We start from the raw sequence: 25,158 nt of genomic DNA on the forward strand, positions 1-25,158 counted from the left end.
AAGAGAATTGTTTCATGAAACCTTTGTTTCACTTAAACATTTTCATATATATATTGGGTGGTAATGTAAAATATATTTCTTACTGCAGGTCATGGTTAAAGTTTTTTGAAAAACACTTCATTGTAACATGAGATCACACCATGTAATTAATTATCGGTTCATAAACTACTAGATTACACACCCCTTGAAAGAAGGAATTGATTTTGTCTCTGAATTCCTAATACCAAGGTCAGAACTGAATGACATATACTACATGTTCAGTTTGTTTGTGGAATGAAAATGAAATGAAAGTCACTTCCTTTCTCTGGGCTTCATACTTCTTTTTCATAAAGCAGAATGCTAACCACGGTATCCCACGGTGTTATGGGGAGATCAGTGGAGATAATGGATGTGGAAGTGCTCTGTGTATGGGTTATTGTCGGTAAGATGTTTGTTATTGCTGTCGGGCACATACAGCTCAGGAACTCTGGAAATCATAACTCAGTGTTCTGAAGATGACCTGTTTATTGCACCACTGTGAATAGTGCTGAGGTGTCCCTTTTTAGGTACTGAGTTAGGAGACAATCCTGAAAAATAAGAATTTTATTGTGGACATTTCAACGTACAAAGTAGGGCCAGTGGAAGATGAACTTCTGTGCACCCAGGCCGACCTTCAACACACAGCCAGTCACCGCCAGTTCTGCTCACTGTGTCCTCGACTGCCTGCCCCTTCCCACGTTACTTGAAGGTGTACCTCTTTTTTCCTTCTCCTCCTCCTCCTTCCCTCCCCGCTCTCCTCCTTCTCTGTTTTTACCTTTTAAAGTATGTATAAGTATTCTCAACATTCTTTTCGAATACAATCACGAGTACAGAGAAACGTAGATTGGTAGTTTAACGTACTAGTGCAGTGTTGTGTGACTGAGTTACACTCTCACAGGAACGAGCAGGTAACCAAGATACGGTATTTCCCAAGATTTTCATATGATGGTGACCCACTGCATTGCGAAACAGCCGTCACATTCCAGAGTTGTAACTAGTTCTGGAGGTTTGGTTATACAATTGCCATTCTCTGTCATCTTGTGCAGAAATGGGACCTGACAGAAAAGAAATCCGAAGCATGACAGATGACTTTTAAGCTTTTTAAATTTTTATTTTCTGTCATGTAATAGCCCTCAAGCTTTTCGCCTCTAACACAGAGTGTCCAGCTGAGCCTTTTGGAATGCTGTGACGTTGTCACAAACAGCTTTAAGACGCAGTCCAGGGTTGTAACATGTAACTCAGAAGCCAGAATCCACTGAGGGGGAAAGAATTTTAAAACACAGTAAATCAGAATCACTCGCATGATTAATTTTTGTTGCTTCCCTTGGTTTTTATAATTTCATGATTTTGGGTCTTTATATATACAAATACAATAATTTTAAACCCTAAGGATGTTTAATTCTGTCACATATTTTACTTATGTAGAAGTTTTCTTCAATAAAGTCAGATGTGGACTTTTTATTTTTAGCAAGGTATTGCTGAGTCTTGCCCACTGCAACCATTCAATGGTCCGGAACTTTGCATGTTTCAGTTGTTTTAAGGTTTTTATGCATTCCCGACAATAGTTTTTCCAAATAAAATGAGTGTAAATGCACTTTTTAAAAAAATATTTCAAGCCATATTTGTACCAGCACAAGGAGAGTGCCCCAAAGAGGGGAGGGTAGTGGACCAGGAGCGACAGAGAGATGGAGGAGGTAGAACTTGCGTGGTCGGGGGTCACGACACCAGAACGGGATCGTACACCTCGGACCATTGCACAGGTCTGCCCTGCTGGAAACCTAGAACTCGCCCTCCTTCCCTCATTCAATCCCTACATTTAACAGATAGATCTTTACTGATTATTTATTTAGAAAAATTTCTGGGTTTTAGCTCTTTCATTCCCATGGTCTGGACATCAGTTCTGGTCCTTATCAGTGGACCCCAGACCGTGATCACAGCAGAGAAGGAACGGACCTGCTGCGTTCCAGCCGTGGCTTTGGGACCGCGGCATCTGGACTTTGGCACTGTACACAGACACCATCCTGCAACTTTTGGTTAACTTGACAGTGTATCTTGGAAAGTTTTTCAGTGAGTTTAAGGAATTTCATGTAAACATCTCTCTCTCTCTCTGCCTCAGATTGTTTCGTGTCAAATTATTTTATGCATATACATCTTATCTTCCTTCACAAAAAGAAAATGGAACCTCTTCAAGGGCAGTACTTACATATTCAGGTTCTTTTTCGCCCATTTATTCTTTACACTTTACGCATTTACTGCATATTTCACATATTTCATATTTGTGCTGCAGGAAAGCAAGATGCCTGGCTCTCATAATCCTGAAGGACTTAGGATCTAATGGATAAGAATCTGCATTTATACACATAACTGCAGCACAAGGGAGAAATGAAGAAGCAACACAGATTTCTGTTACTGGCCATGTGGCCGTTAGGTCCTTTGAACAGTGCTCTTCCTGAAAATAGTTGACACTGTTGAATATGTATAAGAAGACAGCCTCAGAACAACCAAGGGCTGGAAGGGTAAGGAATTAAAGGCCAAAGTCTAAGGAAAAGTGAGAGCACAGGGAGGCTTAGAGAGAGGAAACTGCCCTTGTCCTGAGGGCAGTTGAACTTGAACTTTGTCTGTCTGATAGGTAGTAAAATTCTACAGAAAGTCAGGGGATGATTAACTTAAAATTCGGAATAAAGGTTTTGGACAGGATGGGTACATGCAGAGTTTCTGGGGTACTCAGACTCTCCTGTTTATTGACCTGGTGGTAGCTATCCAGGCTAATTTATTTTCTAAACTGAGTATATTTAGCTTGCGTACTTTTCTATATGCATGTTATAATTTACAACAAGGAGTTGAAACTGAAAGGACAAGTTATGAGACTATGTGTGTATATGTATGTATATACACATACACTGTCATCCCACACATGTGCATGTTATATGTGTGCCTATGTATGTGTGTAATATATCAGCAAGGTGTGTAATATATACGTTGTACATGTTGATAAAATAAATATATATGTTTATGTGTAAGTATGTGTATGTTGCAGAGTGCAGAACTCTGTGTGTGTCTCTGTGTGTGTGTGTGTGTGTGTGTGTGTGTGATGTGTAGGGAGAGCAGGTCTGGAAGAGTATTCACGAATCACTGAGGGCAACCTGAGAGGTAGAAGAGGGGTGGGGAAGTATCAGGGAAGGAGCTTATTTTTTGTGCTTCATACCACTGTTCAATTTTTTTAAAATAATATTTTCATTTAGTATGCTTTTAAAAATCAGATGTTAAGAAAGAGACGGCTTCTGTCTCTGCCCTTAGGTATGAAAGCACTCCCTCTACGATGCTCCGAACCACGTGACACAGTGCCTTTTTTTAAAAAACACATCTTGTTCCTTTGCTAGATTGTAAGCTCTTAAAGAGAACAAGGCAGTGTCATGTGTGTCTTTCTATTTCTTGTTCCTAGTAAATCCAGGCACACCGTGGAGGGTCTGTAAATACTGGAGAGGAATGGGTGAATAAATGTACCTCAAGAAGAACCTAGACATCCAGTAGATGTAATATTTTCTTAGAGGCTCTTGTTATATTTTTTGAGAATTATTTTGTGCCTGGCACAGCAGTGGGCATAAAGTCGGCACAGTGAATACAGGTTGGTTTGAATCTGACGCTTTGTGGAAGCTGCAGGCAAATGTGGAGTCTACCATGCAGTGCCCCTCTGGCTCCCAGAAAAGAGGAAAATGAAAATAGTCTCTGAAAATTTAACTGAGAAACCAACATCTAACAGGTGAAATCCAAGAGAGCAATGTGAGACACAAAGACTCTTTGGACAGTGAGATTTGACTATAACCCAGTTGAGGGTTATAATTGACATCTTAAAAACACATACACACAATCAGTCCATCAGAAGAGCATTTTCTCTGTCTCCAAAACAGAGAAGAAGAGAAGCCATTAATGTAATTGTCATGATGCTGTACAGGGCTCTATCTGACCGACGCACCTGCCAGGTTGAGCTCACCTGCCTGGCAGGTGGGTGGCCTGGTCCAGAGCGCAGCAGAGCCTCATGCCTATCACCCTGGAATCCTGCATAATTGACTCCACTTGCTTTGCCTCCGTGCACCAAGCTGCCCTCTGGGAATGTGCCTTCCCAAGGAGGTCACACGTTCAGGCTGATGCAGACTCTCAGTGTGCCTGACTCCTCTGTTATTCACGGTGAATAATAAAGTCCTTTCTTCTTTTCCTTCTTAATACATCATTGTCTTGTGAGTTTTGTTAGCATGAGTCTGCATCCCTAGGTCCAGTCAATGCGGTCGGGGGTCAGAGTCTGCAGGTCTCATCAAGGTAAACGTTACCTTGCGAGCATCTGTTGCAGTGGACTGCTGGATTTTCCAAGTGATGCCCATCTGTGTTGTCAGGCTGCACATCTCCATTCTGTTCCACACTTTGTGAAAATATCTCTTCTCAGAAGTAACACGTTAACATCTTAGTCATGTGCATGTCCCGGTTAGAGAGCACCAAATATCATCTCAGTGATGGTAGATTGTTTTCCTCTGCTGAGTATTGTTTGTTTGGACTTGCAAATTTCACGCCGGTATGGGTGGGTGAGAAATACACTGTGGACGCCCATTGCAAGGACCTCCAAAGCCTCATTTCTAGCTCTGCCTTCTCTTCGCTTCTGCCTCTCATCTCACTGTGAGTGTCAACCCCGGCGTCCTGCCCACTCACTTCCTAACCTGGTCTCTCTTGCAGCAGGGAGACCCACAGAAGATGGAGGACGCAGTGAGTTCGGCAAGATTAAGGATAAGGAAGCGAGTAGAGCAGGCACTGAACGAGGTTTTGGAATTTTTTCTTCCGTTCCCATCTTCTCTCTTCCCTGGAAACAGTGCCAGATACTCTTGAAAGGGTTTCAAGTCCCACACACTGCTGTGGGGAAAATAAAGGACAAGTTCTCGTTGACATGTTTGGCTTCTCTATGAGTATAACAGTACTAACAGCAGAGTTCAAGAAGTCATTAACAACAATTTCTTGCCAAAGAGGATGTCAGAGTAGATAACAGGGCAAGACCCAGTACAACTCTTAAGTGAATCCTGGAATTTTTAAAAATTAACTGTTGCATCGAATATGTAAACTCATCTTTGGGACTTTGTTAGTCAGCAGTTTTACCCCTTTGTCTTCTATTCCTCCCCTTTCACTCCAAATTCCAGCCAGAATAACCAACTGCTTAATTTCACCATAAATTTATCAGGAATTTACACTGAGCAATCCTCACTTGTCACTATGACTTCAAATAATATATCTTACTGGCAGATTAGAACCTCAGCAAAACTTCAGAAAGGATAAGTAAATAGGAAATCTCGAAAAGACGTCCCCTCCCCCAAACTAATTTCCTAAAAAACTTTTTTTTTTAAATCCCAATTTTGTTCACTTATACAACTGGAGTTGTGCAGCAAAATAAGATGTTGGATTATTATTATGCACAATAAGTTTGTGAGGCTTCTGTTCTCTACGTTACTACAGAGTATTGACGTTCAGTGACATGAGCTGAATTGCTGTGTAGGCGATTATGGACCATTCTTTATTATTTAGCTGCTGGCTAACCAGTCAGTGAATTCTTTAGGCCTTTTGCCCAAATTCACCATCCTTTGCCTTTCGTTTCCTTTGGAGGAGGGATGATGGGAAGGAGGACAGGCCCAGTTCTTACCCGTGTCTCCCAGCCCGAGACGCCGTGGGGGTGAGATCACCCACGCTGCACCGTGGCCTCTGCCACGATGGCAGGCAGGCCGGGCAGCATCGGCACACCCAGAGCCAGGCTTTTCACCACTTCTGAAGTCGTCGTCCTAGCTGCGTGGGCTAGTGACAGCTTCTTATGATACAAAAGTTAGCGTTTCCTAAAGCAGACCATGTAGGATGTAGCATGTTTTATACCAGTATGAGGAATTACCAGACAGAAAAAAGTATTCACTTCCTTCATTAAATGCTGGGTTCACGGGGAGGGGTTTACCGTGAGGGTTGACAGCATGAAGCCACCCCTGTGTGTGTCTGTGGGTCCGTCTGTGTCCGTGTGTTACATGTACATCATGTCTGCATGCTGTTTTTGTTTGTAAAACACTTGAGAATAGTCCTTTCTAACCACATCAACTCCCAGCGACAATATTCCTTAAACTTTTAGGATTATGGATTCTTTAGGCAGTCTGAAAATCACCCTGAAAATGTGCACACACGTAAAATGCCGGGTGCAATCTCACGACATTCGCGCACTCTCAGTCCTACGTGGGGGTCCCCGCCGGGCTCCGAATTCCTGTCCCCAGATGGAATTCCAAAGTTACCTGCTTCGACGGTCACTGGTGATCATTGGAAACGCACTCATGCACCGACATGCACTGAACGTCCACTGCGTGCCAGGGACTGTGCGGGGCGCTGTGGCTCAGTGTGAAGGGCAGGACCCCGCCTGCACCTGAGGAGGCAGGCAGCTGCACTGGCGATGGGACAGGCCAGGGCGAATGTGGAGCTACAAGTGTGGGGAGTGGGGAGCACGTGAGATGAGTATGTAGTTCAGCTTTGGAGCGTCAAGACATTCTTAGAACGAGCCCTGCATTGTTCTCCCAAGCGGGAGGAATGTTGGGTACGAAGTTAAGAGAGTGACAGACTTGTGTGTTAGGGTGAGAAATTTGAGTTTTATTTTAACGGGTCTAATGGGTCTTAAATTGAGGGATGATAAGAACTCTCTGTGACTGAGTTAGCTCCGATTGGAGCATGGAGCATGGCTGGGGTGGGGGAAGCGGCACTGGAGGCCGGAGGGGGGGCTTTGGTAGTGAGCCTAGTCACAGTGTAGCGAGTTTATCCAGAGTCCTGGCAGTCCCGCTGAAGGGCAGAGGGCGAGTTGAGAGGGTGTGCGTTGAATCGACTGAGTTCCTTCTTCATTGCGTATTTGTTGTGCTGCTGTGTGCTAGACTCTCTGTTGGACATGGTGACAGGCCAGAAAGATTGTCTTTGTCCTCAAGTCTAGTGGTGATGGCTCGCAGGCTTCTGGAGTGGACAGCTCAGGGGTAACAGCTCCTCCCACCACAGGGGACGCAGATGTGTCTCTCAGACCATAGGTTCCCCGGGCAGAAGTGCTTCTTCAAGCTGTAAATACCCCTTCCGAGGTTTCAGCGTGTCCCTGTAGTTGTGAGTCACAGTGTCTGTTGAGAGATGTTGCAGATGGGAGAGAGCTGCTGTGTGAACGGCAGGTGCAGGGCTGGGGGCTTAGAACCTCTGACACAGATGAGGGGTGGGGCTAGGAAGTGGGCGAGACTGCCCGGGAGGGGTGTGTAGAAGGAGAGGAGGGGAGGGCCCAGCTCTGGAGGAGTGTGTAAGGAGTGGAGCGCATGTTCCAGGTGGAGCCAGCGGAGCAGCTGGAGGGTTGCAGCGTGGCGGCGGCAGTGGACTTCAGCGGGTATCGGAGCGGTTTGTGGTTCAAGGTGGTGACCTGAGTTCACACATTCAACTCCCACGTTCCCCAGCACCTCAGCTAACAGGAGTCGTGAACCTTCACGGCACAGGGCTTGGGTGGTCAGCAAAAGGCAATGAAAAAGTTTTATGCTATGAATTATATCTCAATAAAGCTGTTAAATGGGATAATAATGATGACAATCACCCTAAAACATATTGTATGTTTGCAACCAAGTTGTCATTTCAAAAATGAATGAACTACAAGCATTCACAGGTGGGGATGAGGTGGGGTGCCACAGGTGGGGATGAGGTGGGGTGCAGTGAGGGAGAAGGTGTTGTAGACAAAGGGAGAATGAATTTGTATCCAGTCACTCAGTAGCACTATCTGGGAAGAGCAGTGGCTCATCGCCATAGACATTAAAGAGGGAGGGTGGTTACTCAAATTTTACAGCTGGGTGAGGCATCTTTTCTTGGCAACAAAAAGATTATCTTTGAACGACTTTCAAAATATGCCACTCTTGTGCTTGCCCTGAAAACAATATGCAAAGACATCCTAGAACTGCACAAGTAACTAGTAAGAATAAAGAACCCAGTAAGGGGAAGAAATTGTAATAGAGTATTTCTAAGTGGTATGGACTTAATTGTAAATATTACTGCTATATATTAACAGTTGTTAACATAGTAGTAAGCCATATGCTCATGATAAACAGTTCCTCAAAAAGAGCCGTGTAACAGCCTAGTAATAATCGGGACCTGTGGTCATTGTCTCCACAGCTCGGCAGAAGGAAGGTGGCAGAAAGAGTGCAGAGGGGATCCACAGGACTGCTCTGTGGTTGGCACCGAGACGAAGTTTGAGGTTGAGTTTGCTAGTGTAGAAACAGGGTGACTAACTAGTCAATTGGCCAGGAGTTGGCGGGGGGCACTTTAACGTGTAACGAGCAGAATACTGTAGAGTGAAGTTAAAACTGAGGATATTTATTGTCATGCAATGACTGCCCTATTAAAAGACAAGGATTGAAATTGATTTTTTAAAAATCAGCCATAGTATGACCCAGAGGCACACCTACAAAAGGGGGGGAGGTATAAAGCTATAGTTATAGAGGGAATTCCTAAAATATATATTTCAAAAAAGTAGTATTTTAACTCTGTGACAATGAGGGCAATCTATAAAATGAATAACCAAAAGTAATTTTTTTAAATAACCAGAATTGACTCAAAATGACTAACACTGTGAGTGACTGACAAAAAGAAAATTAAAAGGAAGATTTCTTCTCCCCAAAAGTGCAAATTCCAGACAGACTCATTGTTAAATGTTGTGAAACCTTAAAGAAACAGATACTTCCTGTGTTTTCTAATCTATTTCAAATCATGAAAAAATATGGAAAATCTCCCAATTTATTTTATGAAACTAGTATGACTGACCAAATTCTATATTTTTTTTGTTTTTCTTAAAAGTTAACACTTAAAACTACACTTTACTTAAAACTGCATATATGAAATCCTAAGCCAAATACTACCAGGGAATCGTAATATGGTCAGTTCTGATTTGTGTCGATAGAGTACCGATTGTTATTGTTAGAAAACCAATAACACAGTAATCACACTGAGAGCTCGGAAGAGGAAAGCTTTTTCAGCAACTTATTCCTGTGACCCAGCCATCGCTCTGGTGATCCAGCAGTGAACCAAAGCCACCAAAGTCCTTTCTTGGTGAAACTTAAGTTCCACTGTGAAAACAGTAAGAAATAGACAGACAGTGTAAGCAGTAAATGCACAGGTAAGATTTTGTTGTATGATCGATTTTCAAATCAGTGGGGAAGGTTGGCTATTTGAGAAATTGTTTTGGAGCCAATGACACTTAAATCCAAAATGTATACTTTAAAATGCATTCCAGATGAAAGATTTTATTTTTAAAAATTAAAACTTGAGTATGAGAAGCTATAATCAGGGAATATTTGTATTAACTCATGTTCTGTTAGACGTTTTCACTCATGTCAGAAGAGGTTCTTGGAAAGATTTATGAGCTGAAGGATGATGTCGCCCTGTTTCCAAGATAAGGGCAGAGGCAAGCGCCTCAAACCTGCAGACAAGCAGCAAAGCATCACATGTTTGGAAGATGTATCAGAAGGTTACAAAGAACTAAAACTTCAAAGGGTAAAACCCAACATCATTACTTGATACATTTTTTGCAGCCAAAGTCCAGCTGTACTAATAAGACTCTTGAACATTTTCCAAGTGGTTCCTGAAATGTAGATATTGTTTGAGTGCTTTTTACATGCCCTGCCTCATGTAAACAGTGCTTAAAGCAACCATGTGAAGTGGGTACAGATAGTATTTTACATATTTTACTGGCAAAGACAGGGAGAACTGAAAGGTCTCAGTAGCCTGCCTGAGGCCGCTGTTGGGGCTGGTTCACACCCAGTTCACCAGCCAAGGCTCACACCCAGTCTGGTGCCCAGGTCCGCTCTCCTAACCATTGTGCTGCACCAGCTGCGGCTCCTGATTTTCTCACTAGTCCCGAAGTTCTCAAAAACAAGCTCCTGAAGACAAATTCAGGGAGGGGAGCTTTTTAACTTCATTTGCCTGAAGAATAAATTTGGGTGATAGCTTCTCGGCTCACAGCTGCAAAATCCATTTGGAGTTGGGGAGGGATGCTTTTCCATGCTTTTCCAAAATCCATGAGTTAGGGAGGGATGCTTTTCTCACCTGTGGGGCTGGTCTGTGCCAGGGGATCTTCCTGGGGAGCGTTTGGAACTCCGACTTCCTTCAGTTGCCAAAATAGCCTCCAGAAAGTCACTTTGAAGTATTTTTGAGCAAAAATATTTTTTTGTTTACTCCAAAACAAATGAGTGGTCTTGAATGCCACTCCTGTCATCAGCCTACATTTGCAAGGCTGGTTTTTCTCCATTATGACCGGGAGGGCAAAGCCGTGTGACCAGCATGGCTCCCGCTGAGTCCTCCGTCCCCCACCACGCAGGCGAGAGGGCAAGGGGTCCACTGAGCAAGAACACTGTGTGCTGTTGCTCAGGGTTTGGTTTTTTTTTAAGATTTTATTTATTTTTCAAGAGAGGGAAGGGAAGGAGAAAGAGAGGGAGAGAAACATCAATGTGTGGTTGCCTCATGCGTATCCCTGACGGGGGGCCTGGCCAGCAACCCAGGCATGTGCCCCTACTGGGAATCAAACCTGCATCCCTTTGATTTGCAGGCCTGTGCTCAATCCACTGAGCTACACCAGCCAGGGCCAGGGATTTTAAGCAAAAAAAAAAAAAATTTTCCCAAATCTGCCATTGTTTTAATATTTTAACTTCACAGTATTTTTTATTTCAAACACTGAAGGCAGACTCGAGTTTTCTTAAGTTTATTTAAGGTGATAGGGACTTCTGAAACAGATTTCTGTGTTTGCTTATTGGTATGGAAAGGTAAAGAGACTCACATTGGGAGCACCTTTTCAATCTTCACCTGGGGATATGTTTACTGAGTTCTAGAGAGAAGGGAAGGGAGTAGCAGAGAGAAAGGGAGAGAGAGAACCACTGATGAGTTGCCTGCTGTACACACCCTAACCGGGTATCAGACCCACGCACGAGCTTTTGGTGTACAGGATGATGCCCCAACCGACTGACCCACCCAGCCAGGGCAAAGCTGAAGCTCTTTAAGCAATGTTAAATGAGTCGCCCAAGTTCTGGCAGGGCCTAAGTGTCAGAGCTGAGATTTGAACTTGGACCTGTGGACTAAAGACTTTTTTCCCTACAGTATACTATACTATATTGCCACCACAAGATACAGATCCCAGAAGGGGAAGCAGGTTTGGGGTTACAGGTTTGGGAAGCAGGTCTGGCTTTTTAACATAATGAGCCTAAGAGGTGTATATGTTATCAGTTTGGAGGTAAACCATTGGAAGTACGGTCTCAAGTCTGGGAAAAGAGCTAAAAACATCCGTAGGGGCGCCATTGGGAGATGCTCGTAGCCTGAGAAATAGATGAGATTGTTGGGGAGCAGGGGCACTCCAGTTCTGGAGCAAAGCGAGGCCGCTCAAAGCATGCCACCTACCAGCTGGGCTCCTTGGTGAATCTCTTTACCCCTCAAGCCTGGCTTTTCTTACCTGTAAAATGAGGATTCATTGAAATCATAGCACACAGAAAGTACTTAACATTGTGCCTGGCCAACGGTAAACGCTCAGCTATTACTGTTTTCTATATTGCTTTCTCAGATTAGAAAGAACCGCCCTCCCACGCCGTGTCTAAGAAAAGCCAGGTGACACCTGAAACGGGGAGACATACCGGGAGCTTATCTGCCCTCCGAGTTCCTTGTTGCGTTGTCTTGAAGAGTGTTGAATCGTGTTATCTGATAGAGAATTCACACCAGCAGGTGTACACAGATTCTGATGTTTTTTTGTGCCCAGCCCAAAGGCTTGCTTATAGTGGATACATAACGAAGTGCTGATTGATAACAATGAACCCCACGGGGCAGGCTTTTTGGGGCACCACACAAAAAAAGATACAGCAGATGGGTGTTTGGGGGAATTCCTACAATGTCTCAGTTGGATCACATGAGGGTTGTGTTGTGTTTTTTTTAACTTTTGATTTTATCTCTGATATTAGTTCCAGGGGATTTTTTCACTCCTCAGGTGTTGTGCTGGGTAAGAAGTAGTAACTATATAAACATTGGGCAGGGAGTGCTGCTGAGGTTATAAACATACCTCTTAGTTTCTCTTGTAAAAGCAACATCTCATGATCGTTCATATGGAATTGCCAAATTAGTGCTGAGCCTTCCCCCTACAGCGCTTCTGAGGAAGTCATACAGGCCATCCGATTTACAAGGGAATTACATTGAGGAAACTGTGTTTTCTAAATGTTATGCCACACAAAGAATTCTGAGAAAAAAGTTCATTCCCTTGGGGAAACAGACTTTATTTTCTTGGTAAAAGGCTACCGTGTGTTCAGTTAATTGTCAGTTTTCACCAAATTTTTTTTTAATTTTTACTTTTTATAGTCAAGAGTCATATTTTCTCCTATAAGATTATCTAGTGTTTTGGAAGCCCCTCTGAAAACCTAGGAGAGATGAAATATTTTCAGGTTTAAAGGATGTGTTTCTAAAGCTATAATTAGGTATCTCTCTGCGAATCAGCAAACTAATTTTTTTCAGCTTAGTCAAAATTCACCTTTTTGAGTTAGGCTTGTACTTGATCCTAACTGATGTCCAAGTATTTCATTTTCTTTGACTTTAATAATCACCTTTAATGAGTCAAACTCAGATGCCTCTGTTGTTCGCAGTTGGGGCTCGGTCATGTTTAAAGATGTCTGCTAACTAAGGCCTTGTGCCTTCGTTCCCATTCCTCTGAATGGCCGGTACATGTCGCTGTGTAGTGTGTGAGTCATCAGTGTGCCACAGGGTGTCTTACCGAGATGTGCAGTGCATCGTCACGTCACCCCGTCACCGCAATAGCTGTGAGTGGGGCCCAGTCTGCAAAAGCAGTGGTATCCCCCTTTACAAGGAAGAACATGAACAGTACCCATCATTCACATCCTGAGGTTTAATTAGCTCTGCCTTGCTGAAAGAAACTGAGCAAGTAAATAGTATAACTTGCCATATATAGCAAATTCTGACTCAGTGCTGTTTCCATGTAACCGACCCACATAGGTTCCTTGCTGTATTCTGTTATTTATACACCTCAGCATTTTCGTTTGCTTGTTTTGTGGGTTAACTTTTTGTGAAGTAAAGGAATATAAGTTGATTATCTCATAAATCCCTCCCCTTTCTAAAATGCTATAGGACATTAAGCCTCATTTTCTCAGAGCCTCCATCCTCTCGCCATTCGATGTGGCAGAGGTGCCCGGAACCTTCCAGGTGTCAGTGACTGGTGGGCGCTGTGGCATCTGTGCAGGCAGGCGGTGTAGCGGTGGGTCCCTTTGGTCAGCAGACGACGCCATGTTCACGAGTCCAGCAGGAGCTCCACAGTCAGTAGAGAGGTGTGGTGGTTTCACAGCATGGCCCCCCAGTTCTTGGACACGCCTCCCATCAAAAGCTGGGGCTCCACCTCCTCCCCGTGAATCTGGGGTCTCTGCCTACCTGACAGTAGGCTGTGGCAGGCGTCTATTCAGTATCTACGTCCAGACCTTAAGAAATGCGGGGTTTCCACTTCCTGTGTCTTGGGGATACTCGCTCCTAGAACCCAGCTGCCATGCTGTGAAGGGGCACACTTGCCAAGAGCCAGGTGTCAGGTGTCCGCTCGGTGGCTCTGCCTGGGCCGTGCAGGAGGAGACTCTCCAGCTCCAGGAGAGCTGAACCAGCTGACACGCCATTCTCACTGAGCCCTGATTGCAGATTCGCGAGCAAGTAAATGACTGTTGTGCTAAGCCGCCCAGTTTTGTTGCCAAAACAAAAAGGCAGACACATAAACAAGCAGTTCTGAAGCAGTGTAGAATTATGATGACAGTGATCTGTAGTGGGTATCACAGCAACACTGAGGAGAGACACCTAATCCTCAGTATCAAGGAAGACTTCCTCAAGGAGGTGACAAGTGGACTGAGTCTTGAGTGAGTAAGGGTTAGCCAGGTGTGGGCAGGGGCGGCGGGGCGTCCTGGGCAGAAGGGACAGTAGTGTGGCCAGCACTAAGGCAGGGCAGAAAATGTTGTTCCAGTTTAGACTAGAAGTGTGAGTCCCCGAGTCTTTTTCAGTTTTGCCGCACTATGGTTTGGGAGCCGGAACTAGATGGGGCTCATTTAACCCAACCTCCCCTTTTACAAATGAAGCAGCTGAGTCACCAGCAAGGGGAAGCAAAAGAATGCAGATGTCCCAGGTCGGGGGTCTGGGGACCTACTCTGAGCAACACCCGTGGGAGGAGAGGGGCGAGGGAGGAGCCAGGCCTCAATACCGTGTTGACCAGCCACTGGGTGCTGTCACCCAGGAAGGGCCGTGGCCTTGGGCAAGGAGACGCTTTAGCTAACACAGCACCCAGAGAGGGCCAAGGGCAGAGAACGTTCTGCCATCGGCACTCCCGGCCACTGCGTTCCTGAGCACCACCTGTGAGGCACCTGCACACATGACTTTGAATTCCATCTCTGCTACTTCCTAGTCACTCGGCACGTTGGTTGCACTGGGGACACTGCACATGGCTTCTTTAACCGTCTGGATGCTCTACGAGGAAGGGAAAAATGGTGGGAAAGCTAAGTCTTTGTTTCCCCATTTGTGAAATAGGAAGAATAACTGTACTGCCCCTTTGGGAAGTTAATTAAGAGGATCTGGTGAGGTCAGTTCCCAAAGCATCTACTTTTAAAAGACTGGTGGTTATTATTATACTATATGTCAAGTGCCTAGTTCAGTGCCAGGTGCATAATACTTGCCACGAAAGTTCTTCAATACATACTTCATTTAAAAATATTTCAGAAATATTCAGTGACTTTCTAGAGGTCAACGTCAGTGTTAAAGCCAGAGCTGGAATGCATGTACCTACACTGCTCTTGGGTTTGAATTTCAAATCGAGGCATACGGTAGGAGGTGTCTCCCCGGTGAGTCAGAGTGTGGCGTAAGGGAGTGGGTCCTGGAGTGTGACTTCCCCCGGAGAGTCCAATTTCTTAGGCTAAGTCGCTGGTCTTAGCCAATGTGAAAATGCGTTTTTCAGCATAGAACCATGAAGATAAAACTGAGCGTGAAGTCATCTGTGTAGCAATACCACACCAGAACAGCACCGTTGCAAAGGGATGCTATAGTTTGGGACAGGCTACTTTGATTCGTTGGGGTTGTGTACACACACACACACACACACACACACACACATGCTTCCAAGGGTGGGCAAAAGTAGGTTTACAGTGGTGAGTACACAAAACACTGTTTATTCTTGTATTATTATTTATTATATTCCAAACAGACAACTGTAAACCTGCTTTTGCCCACCCTGTGTATACATATACATAACCGTGTACAAGTATTAACAACGGCTGGACTTTTTCCTTTGAAGGCTGGATGCGAAGCTTCTTGCCTTTCTGTCCAAAAACACCGAGGCTGTCAAATGTAGCCTTTCTTCATCCAGTGTCGTAAAGCCTTCATGGTTTATAGAAGCATCTTTTTCTTTTTTTTTTCTTCAGTTTTTCAGTTTGGCTTCACTGCTGTTACCATTCCCATGGAATGGGGTTTATGACTTGAGTAGCTTTTGAAATTTTGGTAACTAATCTTATTGGAGATTCATCACACTTAAGACATTTTAATATAGCTTTTATTAATATCTTGAAATCTGGGAATTTAACCAGTGTACTTACACTCTTAAATTTGTTCTTGCCTGAACCATTTTATGTTTTCACAGAACAAGTGTTTAATCCAGAGGTGTTCAGCCTGCAGCCCTCTGCAGCCCAGGAGGGCCATGGCTGCGGCCCAACACAAAATCATACATTTACTTGAAACACTCTGAGATTTTTTGGTGATTACGTGTCGCAGTGTATTTAATGTGTGGCCCAAGACAATTCTGTTCTTCCTGTTCTGGTGTGGCACAGAGATACCAGAAGGCTGGGTACCCCTGAGCCTTATGACTTTGTAACCAAGGGATTTAAAGATTAACTTTGAAAATAGGTCAGGGAAAAACATCTACTTTGCTTTACAGCTAATCAGGCAAGGGAAGAAAGAAAGAAAAAGAAAAGAACAAACAGTTTAGAAGCTTTTGAAATGCATTTGTGAAATTAGTTTTATGTAATTTTCTGAAAGCTGCTCTCTGAAGCTGAAGTATGAGTCAAAGTCGCCTTCAGTTTTGCCCTCTCTCATTCATCCATTCATTATTATTCATCCATTCGTTGTTCATCCATCCATTCACCAAATGTTGCTCCAGGCACTGGGGTGACAGAGATAAATAAGACAGCGAGAGCCCTGGCTGGTGTAGCTCAGTGGATTGAGCACAGGCCTTCGAACCAGGGGATCGTGGTTCAATTCCCAATCAGGGCACATGCTTGGGTTGCAGGCCAGTTCCCTACAGGCCAGTTCCCAGCAGGGGACGCATGAAAGGCAACCATTCATTGATGTTTCTCTCCCTCTCTCCTTCCCCTCTAAAGATCAATAAATAAATAAATAAAATCTTAAAAAAAAAAAAAAGACAGCAAGAGCTTACTGTGCCTGTCGCCTGCCGGAAAAACTGGGGAGCTCGCTGCTCCTGCCACCGTCTAGTGTCATGGCCAAGCTTTACGGGGCAGGGGCGGGGGCCGGGGTCGCTTCCCCCAAAACTCACTAGTAAGCAGCATGACTTGAGGGGAGACCCGGTCTGTGTCCATTTCCTTGTCTCCAAAATGGTATTGCTCACCCCATCATAGTGTTGATGGAAAAATCAAATCAAAGAGTGCTTTTGAAATCACTATTATACAAAGACAAGTAGTAATCTTGTGACTGGCGAGTGGTTCTGACCATTTCACTGCCTCTGTGTGGAGGGTGGAGGATGGGTACATGTCTGTTGTCCTTTTGAACCAGATCCGTAAGTTTATAATGGTCTCCGGATCACTTCTTTCACATACACAACTACCCTTCTTCCTGCCCACGGGGCAGAAACTTCATACTGAGGCAGTGGGGGGAATGATAGCTACAGCTGGTAATACTTGTTTACAAAATATTATTCAATGCATATCTGCATTAAATCCACAAGTATTAGTGCCCAGACTGAGTGGGCAGAGAGAGGGGTAAGGGCTGAGATGGTACCCATCTGCAAGAAGCCCAGACTTCAACTTGAACATTCCAAGTGACCAAGTAGACATCATTAATTGCATCATTAATATTTTAATTGCAGTTTCCAAAGGATCTGTCCAGAGGTGTCCATTTGACTCTAGCGTTTCTAGACATTGGGAAGGTCAGACATTGTCTTAGACATTGGAATGTCCATTTATCCCTCCTGGATAGACAGGATCATCTTATGAAGAAACTAATAAAAAATTGCTTCTCGCTTCCGCTAAGTTTCCGTCTATCATGTTGGTGCTGTAGGATGCGGCAGGAGGTCTGATCTTTCCTAGCGCAAACCCAGTCCTGGACCAACTAAACAATCCCTCTCGAGTGTCAGCTCTAGAGTACAGAGATTTTTGTGTTTTATTCACTGCTGTCTCCCCAGTGCCTAGACCAGTGCCTAAGAACCATCACTCACTGAAAGTGTTTTGAATAAATGAAAGTCTCGTTTTACCATAGAGTCTTCTGATATTTTCATACCCCCAGATAGGCTTCTTGGAAATAGTGACTGTACTCTATTGGTGTCCAGATTTCCAGGGTCTGGCACCTCATTAGTGTTCTGGGTGTTGGTCAGATGCATACGTGGTCAAGCACAGCCAGGGCTGGGTCAGGAGCTCCCGACCTCTCCCCAGAGTAAGCTCGAGGAGCAAGAGAAGGACTTCCTCCCTCCAAAGCTGAGCCGTGGCCCAAAGTGGCCTGCTGCTAATGCGCATGTCCACTGAAGTTTCTTTTTTAATCTTAGCCTTTCTGTGTTCTTTAGATTTTCTACTCCATGCATGTTTCTTTCAAAAAATAACACTCAGTACAATGGATAAAATTGATATTCCAAGAAGAAACCTTATATATATTCTCTGCTGAGTCCTGTTGCAGCAGGACTGCAACACCGAGGCTGTTGCACCCCGGTGGCCCTTGTCCTTGAAGCATGGCTCAGGACAGGGCAGCTGGTCTCAAAGCCGCTTCAGAATCTTGTAAGAGACCAAAAGGCCAGAGAGAACTGGCACTGGATAGGAGAGAGAAGTTGGATGACTGGCCTGACTGACTTTCTGGGAGTTTTGTTATACCGTCGTCCAGTCTCATGGACTCTTCCTACTCTTCCTAAAATAAGATGCTACTAAAACATTTCTCACCTCTTTCAGTATCTTCATGCATGCATGTATTTCATTTAATCTTCACAATTCTGGGAAAGAGATGTTTCTTTGTTTTCAGTGTTACTATTTACACAAATGAAGAATCTCAGACAAGGAACAGGACTGGGACCAGGGTGAAACAAGTCAGGCATTCACCTCGGGTGCAAAATTTAAGAGAGTGCCAGAAAAATTTGGTAATCAAGATAAATACTAATTTATGCAGCACTTAAAAAATTAAAATGTATGCAGAGTCTAACAGAGCCAGGATTAAGTAAGGGGAGGCAAGTGAGGTGAGTGTTCAGGTTAAGTGCAGGGTTACTTAAATCCTATCTTCATTTAAAATTTTATTTTGTTCAGCCTTGGCTGGTGTGGCTCAGTGGATCAAGCACTGGCCTGTGAACCAAAGGGTCACTGGTTCAATTCCCAGTCAGGGCACATGCCTGGGTTACAGGCCAGGCTCCCCAGTGTGGGGCGTGTAAGAAGCAACCACACGTCGATGGTTCTTTCCCTCTATTTCTTTCTCCTTTCCCCTCTCTAAAAATAAATAAGTGAAGTCTCTTAAAATTTTTTTAAAACTTTATAAAGGATGAAGAAAACTAAGATACAATTTTATTTTGTTCATCATGGATGTTTTGGCATTAATTTTGATTTTTACAATGTTGCATTAAAATAGTCATTGTCTTGATCAGCGAGTTTCTTTGTACCCCCTTAAAGTTTGCCCCTGAGGCCAGTGCCTTACTCACCTCATCCCAATTCCAGCCCTGTCTTTTTCATATGGCCTGTGAGTACTAGAACCTGCACTTGAACCAAGGCTTTCGGAGCCCCCGTCGTATTCTCGTTCTGACATACCACACAGCCACTTAAAATGCCTGAGTTCCTTTGTCTCCAAGAATCTATTGGTCTTTGTTGTTCTTCTTTAAATTTTCTTAAGCCCTATTATTTGACACTAACACTCCCTAATAACCTTGCCATGCATTTTTTTGTATAAATGCGTATTCACCCTCTATTGATTTTTGTTTTAATTTTGTTCTTGTATTGATTCTAGAGAGAGGGGAAGGGAGGGAGAAAGAGCAGGAGAGAAACTTCAATGTGAGAAACATCGGTTGCCTCTCACATGAGCCCCAACTATGAACTGAACGGGCAACCCGGGTGTGTGCCCCGATGCGGAATCAAACCAGTGACCTTTTGGTTTGCAGGACTATGCCCAGCCAACTGAGCCACACCAGCCAGGGCATTCACCCTCTATTGTTATAAATTATTTTATTTCTAAGCATTTCTGGGCAAATCTTACCACTAGGGCACACCACAAAAGTATTGCCTTGCTTCAAACTAAATTCTGTGACTCAAATTAAAAACATGAATACAGCTAACTCCACAAGAGCTGGGGCAGGACAGGCCAATTTTTTAAGCATCATCAAGTTGTAGAATGAAATAGTGATTAGAATAGCAACTAGGAATTCATCATTATGTCCTCTTTTTAAAACCTAACAATGTGTAGCTTTCTTTTAAATTAAAGTCAAAATTCCTACAGATTTTGCTCTTCAGTGAAATTTCTGGAGTAATGAAAATAGTTTGTGGTAAGCAGGACAAATGTCATCGTTGGGTTCTCCTTCTGCGGGAGGTGGGTGCACAGGCCTAGGTGGAGGTATAAATGATCTTTTTCTGTGAGGATTTTGTTTTTCTAAAGTGCATGTCAATTGGTTCTGCTACGTAAGGGGAAGAGCAGAAAACTGTCCAACTGATGTGATCACTTCTCTTACACCTGGCCTTACTTCTGAATAATTTATAAGCATCCTTAAGAATTTCAGCTCCACTCTACCTGTTGAGAGAAACAGAAAGAGAGAGAGAGCGTGCGCTGGGAGCTTGAGATTAGAAATAAAAGGTAAAATAAAAGAAAGTAGCATACTTTTGTTTTTTCTTTGCAATTAAATCTTAGTCGAGGTAGAGGAAGTTGAGGGGTGTTGATTAAGAACAACAAGGAGAGATATTAGGAGTTACTGTGTTTCTGGGAATATCACAAGGCAAAAACTCTGATTTATAATAAATGAAGACATTGAACATTGGGTTCAAGGGCCAGACGGAAAAGCAGCAAAGGGCCCCCTTCTTAAGTATGCGTTCTTTTGTTGCTTTACTTTAGTGAGTACTGTTATATATAGGGGCTTTCACTCACATGGCATTTTGAAAATATATGTTATTGATTATACTATTACAGTTGTCCCATTTATTTTTATGGGCGTTTATGGGAAGTGAGATTAGAAGGTCAGGACTAAACTGCTGAGGGAGTTGAATGCGTGATCAAGAAATGAACACTGTATCTTACAGGGGACAGTGAACTCTAGAAGGCTTTTGAATGAGGGGGAGCCAAATCAAGCTAGTATTTTAAAAAAAAATTTAATACAAAAAAGAACAAAAGTTTATGCTCAAAAATATTTTATACTCAAAGTTTCTGTCTTCAGAAAGTTTAGTCTGTTGACATTATAAGGGAAAGAGAAGAAACTGGACACGGGAGAGGACTAATTTGTGAAAACTGAGTAATCTGAGCAGTGTTTTTGGTTGGTTCCATTAGAAATGCAAGGAAGGGGTGCTGTGAGGTACGAGGGAGGGGAAATGGACATTTGTCGCTGGGACTTGTGTTGGTTGTAAGAAGGAGAAGGAGGCTTAAAAATTAGGATCCCAGAGTTCTATCCTGAGTTTTATCCTGGAGAATGATCAATCCATTACCAAAAAATAAGTAAATAAAGGCAAAAGAAACTGTTTGGGGAGTGAGGAAAAAGATGGTCTATTCAAGTTCACACATTTTCTTTGAAGCCACGGTGTGCTGAGCAATTGAAAAGGTCCCTTAGGCTGTTGAGGATGCACACCTGGATTTAGAAGTTGTCTATCCAGATAGAATGTTGAGGTTTCAGCGGCAGCAACGCAGGGCTGAGGGGACACGTGGCCATCGGCTGGAAAGAGGAAGAGACGTCATAGGAGGAATGGTCTGGGAGGGAGGAGGTGCAAGGGCCCGTAGAAGTGTGGGGGCCGAGGGGGGAAGTAGTTTCAGGAAGAATGGTGCAGCCCGCGGGGCCACAGCTTGCAGAACAAAACTAATGAGTAATCACAGGAGTCATCTTGAGCTTAGAAAATCAAAATTGAGATCCAGGAGGAGGAAGAGTGTCAAAAAGTAGGAAGCTAAAAGAAGAGGTGATTCTGTTCTGTTGGATGACCATTATGTGAACTTCAAATGAAATTAACTTGATAAACGACATTTTTCCTGGATGACTCATAGACATTTAAGTTTCTTGTGTTTTGTCTATTCGAAGACTTTTTAAATTGGATGATATTGGGGGATTAACATAGATTTGTCTCTTTACTTTGAGTAAGAGAAGTTGGTTCATGTGTGGCTGTTTAGGTTTTACTTGTCCAGTGGCACTTACACAGCAAAGAAGTAAAATGCTATTTTTCTTTTGCTTTTCTGTCTGCGGCAAACAAAACCATACCACTTTCCAATGACATGCCTCTGTATTCCAGTCACTTTGTGATTAATTTATCTTCTGTCCTTGTCATGACTTTGGGGAAGAGAAGTTTTTTTATAGCAGGGGCTGTGGTAGATGTGTTCTCAGTCACCACTTTCTACAACATTATTAAGAACCTTGTTTTATGCCGCAAGTGTGTGCTTCTGGCAGTAGTTCATGGAATCCTACTAAATCTAAAAGCGTAGAAGGCGAACTTGAATTGTTGCAAAGAGTAACTTGGTTCACTTGAGTCTTAATAACAAGACATCCTGAATAAGTCCTCATCATCTGTAATTAAAAACATCAAATTAATTTCCTAAGAGCCTTTCACCAAGCTGAGACTGTAACAAAATAAGTTAACATAACTGGTTAACATATCCTCTGGAAGGCTTGTTCATCTATTTATTCATTCATTCATTCATTTAACATTCATTGAGTACATACCTATCTGCCTCCAGGGTTCTACAAGACCAGTATCTTTACAAATAATGAGAATTTCAACACAGTGTAGTAGACGTTGTAGTAGCAGTAAGATGAGGGAGTAATAAGAAAGGAGAGAGGTGGCCCTGGCTGGCATGGCTCAGTGGATTGAGTGCCGGCCTGTGAAACAAAGGGTCACCAGTTCGATTCCCAGTCAGGGCACATGCCTGGGTTGCAGGCTAGTTCTCTACTATGGGGTATGCAAGAGGCAACCATACATTGATGTTTCTCTCCCTCTCTTTCTCCTTCCCTTCCACTTTCCCTAAAAATAAATTAATAAAATCTTTTAAAAAGAAGGAAGAGAGGTAAAAAATGAAGTTGGGACAGTATATAGGAGACAGTTTATGCAAATCTGAATTTTATCATGAAAGCAGTGGCATGCATTGAATTGTTTTACATCCTAGATAGGATGACAGATTTAAGGGGGTAAGAAAACTGGAGACAGGAAGACATGTACAAGATTATTACAGTAATTGTGGTGAGGAGGGTCTTGTTTAAGGTACTGCCAAGGTGGGTGTGGAGAGGAGGGACTGAATTTGAGAGATATTTGGGACGTAGCAGCAATGGATTGAATAGAAGAGATGGGAGGGAGTAAGTGACAGGTAGAGTCAAGGACAAGTTTGCGGTTTCAGTGCCCAGGCCATGGGGGACAAAAACAAGAGGTGTCAGCTTTTGGCATCTCTACCAAGAGAGAGATTACAGCAGCTGAGTCATCCGAGGCTGATTCAGTCCCTGACATGAATCCTACCTGTTCATCTTTGAAACCAAGGATGAAATGGCTTTTGGCCTCTTAAAACCTTTGGAACAGTGCTGAATGGGTATGAATCAGGTTTCGTAGGCAGGAGCCCTTGGGTTTCTACCGCAGGGCTGGAGGGTGTGCACTTGCTTTTATTGCAGTAGGTGACCCTTTTGATAGTGGCTCGAAAGCCACTGTCTTGCTTCTTAATAACTGTAATCATGTGTGTGTTTCACCTCGATAATGATTATTATACTAAGCACTCTGTATCTTCAAAGAACTCAACAACATGAAGTAATTAATCTGCATAACATCCCTGTGAGTTAGTAGGTGGGGGATGTCGCCCCATTTTCGAGATGAGAAACCCCAGAGATACTCTGACTTGCCCAAGGCCACACAGAGTCACCCTGTCAGGCCTGACTTCTGAGTCTGCAGCTGCCTTTATCTTATCACATCCATCCAAGTTGAAGGTTGGTCTTCATTTATCAGACCATGTTTGCCATTTCATTTACCCAAAAATCTCAGNAACAACATGAAGTAATTAATCTGCATAACACCCCTGTGAGTTAGTAGGTGGGGGATGTCACCCCATTTTCGAGATGAGAAACCCCAGAGATACTCTGACTTGCCCAAGGCCACACAGAGTCACCCTGTCAGGCCTGACTTCTGAGTCTGCAGCTGCCTTTATCTTATCACATCCATCCAAGTTGAAGGTTGGTCTTCATTTATCAGACCATGTTTGCCATTTCATTTACCCAAAAATCTCAGCATGTAGTTGTAGGAAAAGGTGAACAGAGGACAGGGCAGAATGAAAGTGACCATACGGATGGGGGGGTGGCACAGGGGTGGCAGGCCCTGGGGACAGTGGTACAACCATGGCTCACCTCCAGCATATCCAGGGTCCATCTTCCAGTGGTGCTGTGCAACACGTCCGCCCGCAGACCCGCTAGTCCTGTGTCAGGGCATCTCCCGTGGCATCTTAGTGTAACTTTAACTCTGCACACGGCAGCAAGAAACTGTTGTTATGGAAGTAGTCTTTTTAAAATTTTTGTAAGGCTGTGTGGTGAGGAAAGAGAAATGACTTGGGAGCTAATCAGACCTGAGTGGAAATTTCTCCTAGGAGGCAGCCAGGGGACATTGGGCCCCACTTCACCCTCCAGCAGTGTGGGAAGGATTAGGTATGTCTGTCAAGTGCCTGGCATAGCACTGGGCACTCACTGCTTTGCAGATGGTTGCTGTTCTTTTTATTTGCATTCAATGACTGGATGTCCTGCTACACGGCCCTTTGGGGTTTGGGGTTGTTTTTTTTGTTCCTTTTTTCTTTTTCTCAATTGAATGACAGGACCAGGTAAATTGAACTTGTGAGGAATTACAGCCATTTAAAGAAGCCAGTGAAACATTTTGGTGTTGAGTCAACTAGAAATGGTATCATCCCCTTATTCACTGACAAATATGGGAAGGTAATTCAGTGGGGCAGTCATCGGTGTGGGCTTTCCAGACATTATAGTCACGTTACAGTAAACTTGTTATATTTGTTGCGTCACAAAGATTTATTGAAGTGATAAAAGTTATTATGGAAAACAGTGTGCAGTAACTATGGTAACAGTTATTTGATCTCACAGTAATTAGCTAAGCATTCAGTTGCACAATACTTTCACAATGCCTTCCTGGTTAGTTCATTAAACAAAATTAGTTTTTGTTTGAACAACCTTCCTACAACGTCCTGAATTTGATTTCAGTTCAAAAGAATTGGAAAGTACATTTTAAAACTACCTTTCCGATGTATACTTTATGGACATCTGTGAGGCTGCAACTGGTTTTTATTTAACTCTTTTTTTATACCACAGTATGATTGTGATTCATCAGATTGTCCTCTGAAGTGTGTCTTTCTGTTTCAGAGAGTGGACTAAGACCTGAAGGGTACATTGGAGGTCAGTTTCTCAATTCTGGCCCCTTTCCTAGCTCAGTGTTGTACAGACAGGGGTCAGCTAGTATCCTTCCTGGGACTGAGGTTCTATCCCTGTGAAATTGGGTTGCTGTGTTATGTGTTAGAATCCTGAGGGCTCATGAGTGTTATCACTTCTTGACAACCCACATGCCTCCTGATGGGACCCAGAGCTAGTTAGGTCCCCAGGTTTTCTAAAGCAGCCCCCACCGGGCACCTCTTGCTCCCTGCTCAGCATAACTCATGCTGTGCTCAGGTACCTCTCCTTCTTCC

General features: G+C 43.6%; 1 protein-coding gene across 3 annotated transcripts in view; it reads left to right on the forward strand.

Annotated features, from left to right (window-relative positions):
• The window catches only part of NSMCE2 (NSE2 SUMO ligase component of SMC5/6 complex), a 196,562-nt gene that overhangs the window by 100,791 nt on the left and 70,613 nt on the right, over nucleotides 1–25,158 (forward strand). For 2 of the 3 annotated variants that reach the window (XM_037048528.1, XM_037048530.1), the window contains one exon: nucleotides 4,741–4,824. The exons of the other annotated variant lie outside the window; for it this stretch is intronic. In XM_037048528.1, coding sequence (XP_036904423.1) covers nucleotides 4,741–4,824 — 84 coding nt within the window. The remainder of the gene's footprint in view (nucleotides 1–4,740; nucleotides 4,825–25,158) is intronic. 3 annotated transcript variants of the gene reach the window in all.

Source organism: Sturnira hondurensis, unplaced genomic scaffold (assembly GCF_014824575.4).
Source record: "Sturnira hondurensis isolate 20B ecotype Veracruz unplaced genomic scaffold, ASM1482457v3 Scaffold0006413, whole genome shotgun sequence".
Lineage (NCBI taxonomy): Eukaryota > Metazoa > Chordata > Mammalia > Chiroptera > Phyllostomidae > Sturnira > Sturnira hondurensis.